Here is a 9,124-nt window from a genome sequence, read left to right as displayed (position 1 = left end):
CTAACCCCCGCACTTACCAAGAGAGAGAAAAAGCGAGAGGCGACTCCACGCGTCTCGTCTCGTCTCGTCTCGTCTCCCTCTCTCTCGTCCGGTCCTCCCTCCCCTTCCTGAGGCGTTCCCTCTCTCTCCTCCCCTTTCCTCTGCTGGTCTCTACTCTCTTGTCATCGCACCCGTCTCCCCGCTCTGACTCCGTCCCGAGCGGCCGACTCCGCCCGCGCCGCCGCCGCCGCCGCCTCGTCCCGATCGACCCCCGAATCGCCGGAAACCGTGGACTTCGCGAGGTGCGATTTCGTGGACCGCGTCTGAGCCTGATTTAGTTTCTGGAGGTGGTTTGAGCTTGGGATTTGGTACTGGGGAGGTGTTTGGTTGCTTCCTTGTATCTGATTTGCTTTCTAGGTTGCTCAGGCGAGGAAATATGGGCTGGTTTTGCATCGTTTCGCGTTTGTTTCGTTGGGCGGGGCTTGATGATTTGTTGCAAAGCCCGCAGCTTAAGTGATGGCTTGCATGGTTTTCTAGTGGGTTTGGGATGCTTACTGCCTGCGCTCTTGCTCAAATTCGTCAGTTACCATCCCAGACCGGTTTGATGCAACTTCGGTGTCTGCAGCTGTTCCAAGCGTTTCTTGAATTTTCAACTCTAAAATGCCTGTAGCTTTTGGACCCTGGTTACATACTTACACTTACAGCTGCTTGCAATACCTAGAATCTAGCTGTTAATTCTCATGTACTCTTGCTGTGCAGGTTGTGTCTTTACCTCCGAGCGGTGTAGGGAATATAACAGGGTGACAGCTGAATTGCAGAAAAAAGGAGGACATTTGGTTGTTGCATGATGGTGGAAGGCCCCAATTTCGCTGGCCTGATTGGTGGTCATGACAATGGTGGGAATTTTTGCGACATGGCATACTACCGGAAACTCGGTGAGGGCTCAAACATGTCGATAGATAGCCTTAACAGCATGCAGACCAGCACGCATGGCGGCTCCATTGCAATGTCTGTGGACAATAGCAGTGTAGGGTCCTGCAGCTCCCATACTAGGATGCTCAATCATCCTGGCCTCAAGGGACCTGTTGTTGGCAATTACTCCGTCGGTGGGCACAGTATTTTCCGTCATGGACGGGTGTCTCATGCCTTGAGCGATGATGCGCTAGCACAGGCGTTGATGGACCCAAGGTACCCGACTGAGACACTCAAAGATTATGAGGAGTGGACAATTGATTTAGCCAAGCTCCACATGGGAATGCCCTTTGCACAGGGCGCCTTTGGAAAGCTCTACAGGGGTACCTACAATGGGGAAGATGTTGCCATTAAGCTTTTGGAGAGGCCAGAGGCTGATCCAGAGAGAGCTGGGTTAATGGAGCAGCAGTTTGTTCAAGAAGTTATGATGCTTGCAACCTTGAGGCACCAGAATATTGTTAAATTTATTGGAGCATGCAGGAAGCCAGTGGTTTGGTGCATTGTGACGGAGTATGCCAAGGGTGGATCAGTTAGACAGTTTCTAGCGAAGAGGCAGAATAGGTCGGTTCCACTAAAACTGGCGGTTAAGCAAGCATTGGATGTTGCAAGGGGGATGGCCTATGTTCATGGTCTTGGGTTCATCCATAGGGATCTTAAGTCAGATAACCTCTTGATATCTGGTGATAAATCTATCAAGATAGCTGACTTTGGAGTAGCTCGCATTGAAGTAAAAACTGAGGGGATGACACCTGAAACGGGAACCTACCGTTGGATGGCACCGTAAGTTGAACACTCTGACATCATTAGTTCTGCTTACAGATCTTGTTAGCCACACGATATTAATTAAAATTATAAGTCACATCTCATATTAGTATGAAAGTATGTGTCATGTAATTCCACATGTTTTTTTATAGTGGACTTCAATGATTTTAAGGTGTTTGCAGGTTGCTCGAATGATGCTATCCAGGAATTATTTTTGTTCGTAGCTTTGATACTTTGTTTTGGCATTATTTACCTGTTGAGCTGCTTTAGAACAGAAATAATGTAAATTGTTGTTTTTTCTTCAAATATTTAACAGAGGCTTTGGTCCCAGTGTAGATGTGGGTTTATTATATTGTTATCTCCAGATGTGTTAAGACATAAACTGAAAACTATATCACATATTCCTCTTTTTTCAAGCACAAATAATTAGTGATTACTGAAAAGAAAAGAATTGCTCTTAAAACACCACCTACTGTATAGAAATAGTTGTTTTTGGCACCAGTGTTAATTAAAATAATTAGTAGTTTCCGCACCAGTATTTTAAAACAGTTGTTGCATAGTACTTCATTCGAAACTGTAGGTTTTGTATGTTAGTTTTGTTTTAAGTCAAACTTCCCTAACTTTGACTAAGTTCATAGAAAAATATATTAACATCGGGTCCACAATACCAAATCAATGTACTTCAAAGACATTTCATGGTGGATTTAATGAAACCAATCGATGCCATAGGCGTTGATGCATTTTTCTATGAACTCGATCAAAATTAGATAAGTTTGACTTAGGATAAAACTAAAGCGGCCTACATTTTGGAATGGGGGGGAATAGTAACTTATGTCTTTCTTTAATTTACTTTTGCGATGGTTGATTATGATGCTTTTAGTGGACTGTCTAGGGTATACCCTGCTGCTCATTGGCCGTACGTTTTTTCTTGTTTGAATCTGAGTCATTCATACATACACATTTGACAAAGGTTATAAAAGGAGGATTGAAGATGTTTACATATTGTTTTTTAATCTTGCAGAGAGATGATTCAGCATAGGCCATATGACCAGAAAGTTGATGTCTACAGCTTTGGCATTGTGCTGTGGGAGCTCATAACTGGCATGCTCCCTTTTGCTAACATGACAGCAGTGCAAGCTGCTTTTGCTGTGGTGAACAAGGGTGTCCGCCCAGCTATACCCCAGGACTGCCTGCCCACCCTCGGTGAGATCATGACCAGGTGCTGGGATCCAAATCCTGATGTCCGTCCGCCGTTCACTGAAGTTGTGAGGATGCTGGAGCATGCTGAGGTGGAGATCCTGAGCACTGTCCGCAAGGCCCGATTTCGGTGTTGCATCTCCCAACCGATGACCACCGACTGAATCAAACAGAAGAGAGTCGAAAAGAACTCCATGCAAGCATAATTGAGTAAATTTATCTTGTGTCCAGACTTCGCTCAGCTGAAGTAGAAAGCACACCTGAGTGGCTGAGTGTATGGCCGTGTGTGTGTATACTCAGGTGTAAGCATATTGTCTTTGAAATATTCCTGCCATTAGAAATATACCTAGTTCGCGGTTTCAGACTCTTGAGATGTTTTAGGGCTAGCCTATGCCCTGACGAAACATCATGCAGGCTTCCTATTCTTGTAATGTCGTTGTGGCCCTGCTGCTTTGTTCATGTTATAACCCTCCTACTGGATTATGCAAACACTTTGTTTTGTTGCTTCTGAGTATATAGCATGTATAATTTCCTTGCAACCATTTGTTCCAATGAAGAGAGTTCTGATGGTGGCCGTCTTAGCTAATATGTAGAATTTGATCAGGACTAATAGAGAAATAGTATTTCCTTTTTTTCCTGGCTAATTGGCTAAAACACTGAGCACAATTTTTCAGGGGTGGGAGAGTTAAAGAAGAAATCAGTGAAAGTGGAGGAAAACGGTGACAACTTTCAAAACTCTGTAACTAGCCTGCCTAACTGAAGGTGAAACAAAGCCTATCCTCTAGCTACCATGCTGTACAAAAGAAGCAGATGCTGCAAATATTTGCATAACCATCATTCGCTCCTCCCTGAAATACCATCAGAAATGGACCCAGCTGCTGCTCTGGATTAGTCATGAACGGAGAGCGAGCAATCGCCCGCTTTCCTTGAAGAGGTCCCGCTGTTTTTCAGTATGGCTTCTTCCATCTTAACAGGAGGAGCAGGAACGTTATCGGCAGCTGCACCGTCTTCAATCATTGGTTTGTTTTCTTTGTTAGGGCTTATTCGGTTAGCTCTCAATCCATGTGGATTGAGTGGGATTAGATGGGTTTGAATCCCAAACAAGTCAAACTTCTTCTCAATTTTTTTCAATCTCATCCAATCCATGTGTATTGGGAATAACCGAACAAGTCCTTATTGGTTTCTTCCAGTTGGACAGCCTCTCTGTAACAAAGGTGTCCGAGATTCCAGTCACAATTCGCATGATTGGTTGATTGGCTGGTGGCGTCCAGGTCCACGACGTCACGTTGACCACGCTGAGCTCGTGTTTGGATGGCTGTAGTGTATGACGACTGCTTGCACCCGCGCATGCAGTATAGAGCTTTTTTTGCTCGCCGGCCTGTACTAGCAGAAACGCAGAAGAGCTACGTTCCCAACGATCCAGGCTAGCGCGAGACGGGCGCTTGACGTCCCAGTAATTGCTGCCTGTCATCTAGCACAGCTTTCTCTCGTTGCTAAAAGAACGCATGCCGTCAGTTCGAAAACAACATAACTGGCATGGAAAGTGCAGTGAAAAAATATAACTAAAAATCGATCTAGTTATAGAACCATCTTTAGACCATAAACACCGATATATCAGTGGATAAGAACACGCTAAAATGCAATCAAATGACCACATACCATTCTAGAAGTCAAAGGGTATGTTTCCTTGCCCAAAAATTCCAGGAACATGCACCACTAGATTCTAGAACAAGACGGGCGTTGCCTCTCCGGGGCCGAGAAAAGATCACGCGACGGACGTCGCTGCACGTAGGCAGGAACAGAGGAAGCTGTCCGCATCATCCATGCTGATTACAGGAGGATGAGCACAAATTCTGCGCTGCATGTGTTCTCATGCCTGTCCATCTTCATCCTTTATTAATTACATATATCCAGAGCTAACCTATCTCTGTTTCCACCACGGCTCTCTCCCTCCGTCCGCTGGGATGTTGGGAAGCATAATGCTAGAATATTACTCCACCAATCGCACACACAACATGCCAATGCCAAAGATGCTATCCGCCTATCCCTATCCTACCGTAGCAATGGCAATCCTTAAAACCCGAAGCACATCGATGTTTACGACGAAACCGCAGAACATCGACAGGTTTTCTTGTTCCATCGTCAGCGCCACACGTCTATACGGGAGACGAGAGATGGAAGGAGGGGAAGAGGTGGAGAAAGAGGGCAACATGTCGCAGTTGGCTGGCGTTCAGTTTCTTCTCTCGAACGAAGGAAAGGTGAGAGGAATCATAGTGTGTGTGTGTTTGTTTCTGCTTTGCTACTTCTCATAAGGAAATGATTTATTGTTTGTGGAAAAAAATAACAGGAAGTACCTCTGTCATCCATCGAAGACAGGACGGCCTGCCTCTGCCTCTTCTTCTCGGCTCACTGGTGCAGGCCATGCAGGAGCTTCACCCCGACTCTACTCCAGGCCTACACGGCGCTCCGGAGCGCCGGCAAGAGCGTCGAGATAATCTTCGTGTCGCTGGACCGCGACGAGGCCAGCTTCCGGGACCACTTCCAGGGCATGCCGTGGCTCGCGGTACCGTTCGACGCTGCTGGCCTACTACGGCAGAAGCTGTGCGCGCGCTTCGCCGTCGAGCGTATCCCTGCACTGATCCCTCTGTCAGCGTCAGCGACGCCGTCCAGCGGGCTGGGATCTGGAGAGGACGCGGTGAGGCTGGTTGGCGAGTATGGAGTAGATGCGTACCCGTTCAGTGCGCAGAGGAGAAGGGAGCTGGAGAGCATGGACGATGCCAGGAGAGAAGGAGGCCGGCTTCAGGAGCTTCTTGGCTGCGAGGAGAGAGACTATGTCATCAGTGCAGATGACATAAAGGTGAATGAACAAAAAAACTCGTGAAATTTCTCATTAACCACTGCTGACCTTGCTGATTCCTATAGCTAGCTGACCTTGCTGTTTTTCTATAGCTGAACAAAAAAACTTATCCTTTGACAATGTTTTTCTCTTTTCAGATTCCTATAGCTGACCTTGATGGCAAGACAGTCGGCCTGTACTTTGGAGCACACTGGTGCCCACCTTGCCATGTCTTCACCAAACAGCTCAAGGAGGTGTATAACGAGCTGAAAATCTTGAGACCGGGAAGCTTCGAGGTAATCTTCGTTTCGATAGACCGCAGCAAGGGGGAATTCCAAGCAAGCATGAGTTCAATGCCATGGCTTGCCATCCCTTATTCTGACGCTGCAAGGAAAAAGCTTACAAGAATCTTCGCTGTCAAGGGTATCCCAGGACTCCTGATACTTGGTCTGGACGGTAAAGTTCTAAAAACAGATGGCAGGACAGCGATATCAACCTACGGTGCAGCAGCATTCCCGTTCACGGAATCTAGAGTTTCTGAAGTGGGTGAAGCGCTCAAAAGGGAAGGAGACAAGCTGCCTCGCCGAGTGAATGATCCAAGGCACAGACACATGCTTGAGTTGGACATGGCTAAGGCCTATGTTTGTGATGAATGCCAACAGAAGGGGAGGTATTGGGTGTTCTCTTGTAAGCAGTGCAACTTTGATCTTCATCCCTCTTGTGTAGGAGATAATAAAGTAGACAACATTTAAAAATATGTATATACTTAAAAGTGTGAAGTTCTAGCATCAAAGTGGACTGGAAAAATGTTTATATTGTACTCTAAACTCTATAGGACTCAGTGAGAGTAATGGGCAAAGACTCTTAGTTCCTTGAATGCCATATCTACCTGGTAAAAGGATGTGTTGAAGCTAAAAAATGTGCCAACAAAGAAATTAAGCTATATTATTAAGTTTCTTGCACCAATAATATACTGGAAAATATTTGACGCGACAGGAATCGAAGCACAAAGGAAGAAAGAAAATAGGCTCTGTCCGACCAAACTGTTTCCATGTATTGTTAAGCTGGCCAGCAGTATCTGGTCCCAAGGCTGTTGTTAGATACGCAGGAAATAGGTGCTCTCGAAATTGGATACGATCTGGAAAAGATTCGTAAGCCAAGATCGGGAATGGTCAGTCAAGACCACATGAAAGTAATTCGCCTTCACTTTTTCGTCCTCGACGATGAGGATAACATAGAAACTCAAAGAGATTGATGGTCTTGTCCTACTTCTTACTTCTTTATAAGGTAAGTCTGTCTCCAGCAATATCTCCTAAATTCGATTCTTTAAAAAAATACTCTCTACTTTTTTACCATACTCTTTAAAAGATTATATTCTCTAATTTTTTTCATCTCTAACAAAGTCCTCTAAATCCAGTTCTATATATCTCATTCTCTACATTTTTTCTACCATATTAATATAAATTTTTAAAACCATATTTTTTACAGTTTGTAGTTGTTCATATGTTGGAAATTATTTTTTGAAGCATATTAATAGATATGTTTTACAACTGCCTTCACCAGCCGCGTGGGAAAATAGGATTTCTCTTGTTCGTGTGGTGCTCCTTGTCGCGGAAGCAGAGCGCATCCATGCCGCCGAAGCAAAGCGCCTCAACGCCGCCACAGTTCTCCTCCCCAGCCGAGCTCGACAGCGCCATTGTTAGGGCCGGAAAGGAGCCGAGGCTCGGTGGCTGACGAGAAATTTGACTTTATAAAACACGGTGGGTGCGGCTTCGACGAAATGGAGGTCTAGGAGAGGGTTTCTCCCTTATGAAACAGCTGGGCATAGCCCTCCCTCTGAAATGGACATGAGTCCACCATTAACAGGTAACGACTGTCTTATACTCACGCCGTCAGTTTGCCGTTACCAGGATATACGTGAGACCCAACCAAACCGAGTTCTTGCCCAAACCCTATCCACGCACCTTTGCCGCCGCACACTTGCCGCCGCACACTTGCCGCCGCTCGTGCCGCGCACCATGGATGGAACGAGAGATGGAACTGCTCCCCTCGTCGCTGTTGCAGAGGCCGTTGATGCTGCTCGTGCCGCCGCTGTTGCTGCGGCGGAGGCAAGATGCGCGGCTGTGGTGGCTGAGAAGGAGGCTGTAGCGGCGGTTGAATCTGCGACAATTGTCGCCGATAAGGTTGGACTAGCTGTCGAAGCTGTCAAGTATCAAAGCTTTGTTCAAGATAACTCCATGGTGACTGATTTTCTTTCTCCCTTACTTTCTCTTCCTTTGCCGCATGTGGAATCAGATTGTGGAATAGGGTCTGGTTTGTACAGGAACATGTTGATTTTAAGTTTTAAGATAACTCCATGTTGAATAGGGTCTGGTTTTTATTTGTACAGGAACATGTTGATTTTAAGTATCACGTTAGCGTGAAGAACTCACTACAATATGCCATTCAAAAGATGAGGAGGCAATCTTCACTGTTACGTACCATTAACGGGCTGTGTTGTAGTATCCCAGAAGTTGAAGGTGGTAAGGTTGGAAAGCTAGCTGGGCATTTGAAGGAGATCTGCAAGAGCCTCGAGAAGACTTCAATAGTGTGTGAAGAAGATCTGGAGAATAAATGTCCTGGTTGGGACCTTCATCATCCCCCTTCAGATGTTGAAGACAACACCAACCCTTCTGATGTTGAGGACACAATGGATGGATACGAGTCAGAAGATCCGGAGTTGTGGCAAATGGTGTTTGATGACTTGCAGTGGGAAGAGAATAAAGTTGCTGTCTCTTTGGGCGAGCATTGTCGTATTTGGGGCTACGACTATGACCAAATGTATGATCGTGAGATGAAGTAAGACATACTGTGATGAAGCAACTAACCAGTTAAGCATCCTTTTGTGATGTGTGAGGTTACTTGATGTAACCTCTTCTGCAGCCTTTTGTGATGTCAAGTAACCACTTATGAACTTGTAATCTGTTAGGTGGATGTTTTATGTAACAGAATTGTAAGACTATCTATGTGCTTGTAAGACTTTCTGTTCACTTTATGATTGTGCTTGTTATCTGAAACTGGTTTGATCTGCAAATGAACTGGGCACCGATTTCTGGGCACCAGTTCAGTTTTTCTACAACCATCCCTAAAACCTGATATGCACGGCCCTAGTGCACAAAAAACGGTTGAAATAGTATTTCTCATCCTCTAAAACCACATCAATCTCTACAATGCTGTCAGGTTCATTAGCAAGTATTGCCTCCCGCCAAGAGAATAGCAGCTTGAAACTCTCCTCCCAACTGCCAAACAACTCTTTTAAAGCCTTCTCCTTCCCCTTCCAAACTGTGTCGTAACCAATAGTCACATTGTGAACTCCTTGAAGCGTATCTTGCAATTCCT

At 45.6% G+C, this 9,124-nt stretch overlaps 3 protein-coding genes across 4 annotated transcripts; all 3 read left to right on the top strand.

Annotated features, from left to right (window-relative positions):
* Nucleotides 1-56: 56 nt before the first annotated feature.
* On the top strand, nt 57-3,415 carry LOC100279233 (uncharacterized). The gene is made up of 3 exons (NM_001156339.2): nt 57-281; nt 739-1,731; nt 2,735-3,415. Exons 2-3 carry the CDS (start codon nt 824-826, stop codon nt 3,072-3,074), a joined length of 1,248 nt encoding a protein of 415 aa, NP_001149811.1. The 5' UTR covers nt 57-281; nt 739-823; the 3' UTR covers nt 3,075-3,415.
* Nucleotides 3,416-4,498: 1,083 nt separating this feature from the next.
* LOC103642043 (probable nucleoredoxin 3) lies at nt 4,499-6,623 on the top strand. Its single transcript, XM_008665355.4, has 3 exons — nt 4,499-5,168; nt 5,258-5,767; nt 5,905-6,623. The coding sequence occupies exons 1-3, from the start codon at nt 4,773-4,775 to the stop codon at nt 6,496-6,498; spliced, it is 1,500 nt and encodes a 499-aa protein (XP_008663577.3). The 5' UTR covers nt 4,499-4,772; the 3' UTR covers nt 6,499-6,623.
* Nucleotides 6,624-6,834: 211 nt separating this feature from the next.
* LOC103642914 (uncharacterized) lies at nt 6,835-8,802 on the top strand. 2 transcript variants are annotated; one of them, XM_020546096.1, is made up of 3 exons: nt 6,835-7,612; nt 7,811-7,986; nt 8,136-8,802. In XM_020546096.1, the coding sequence occupies exons 1-3, from the start codon at nt 7,588-7,590 to the stop codon at nt 8,586-8,588; spliced, it is 654 nt and encodes a 217-aa protein (XP_020401685.1). In that variant the 5' UTR covers nt 6,835-7,587; the 3' UTR covers nt 8,589-8,802. The 2 variants fall into 2 exon arrangements, with proteins under 2 accessions (XP_020401685.1, XP_008664292.2); XM_008666070.2 differs by having other exon boundaries at nt 6,835-7,986.
* Nucleotides 8,803-9,124: the final 322 nt, after the last annotated feature.

The sequence above is a fragment of the Zea mays genome, chromosome 10 (genome assembly GCF_902167145.1).
Source record: "Zea mays cultivar B73 chromosome 10, Zm-B73-REFERENCE-NAM-5.0, whole genome shotgun sequence".
NCBI classification, from domain to species: Eukaryota; Viridiplantae; Streptophyta; class Magnoliopsida; order Poales; family Poaceae; genus Zea; species Zea mays.
The sequence above is the reverse complement of the archived record's forward strand: the minus strand, read 5'-3'. Positions and strand labels throughout refer to the sequence as shown.

What these genes read in the sequence shown, in the direction of transcription:
- LOC100279233 (NM_001156339.2), top strand. Translation starts at nt 824, where the DNA reads ATGATGGTGGAAGGCCCCAATTTCGCTGGCCTGATTGGTGGTCATGAC. An exon ending in ACCTACCGTTGGATGGCACC is followed by an intron (nt 1,732 to 2,734) that starts GTAAGTTGAACA and finishes TTAATCTTGCAG; the next exon opens with AGAGATGATTCAGCATAGGC.
- LOC103642043 (XM_008665355.4), top strand. Translation starts at nt 4,773, where the DNA reads ATGTGTTCTCATGCCTGTCCATCTTCATCCTTTATTAATTACATATAT. An exon ending in TTCTCTCGAACGAAGGAAAG is followed by an intron (nt 5,169 to 5,257) that starts GTGAGAGGAATC and finishes AAAAAATAACAG; the next exon opens with GAAGTACCTCTGTCATCCAT. An exon ending in TCAGTGCAGATGACATAAAG is followed by an intron (nt 5,768 to 5,904) that starts GTGAATGAACAA and finishes TTCTCTTTTCAG; the next exon opens with ATTCCTATAGCTGACCTTGA.
- LOC103642914 (XM_008666070.2), top strand. Translation starts at nt 7,588, where the DNA reads ATGGACATGAGTCCACCATTAACAGGTAACGACTGTCTTATACTCACG. An exon ending in TTGTTCAAGATAACTCCATG is followed by an intron (nt 7,987 to 8,135) that starts GTGACTGATTTT and finishes TTATTTGTACAG; the next exon opens with GAACATGTTGATTTTAAGTA.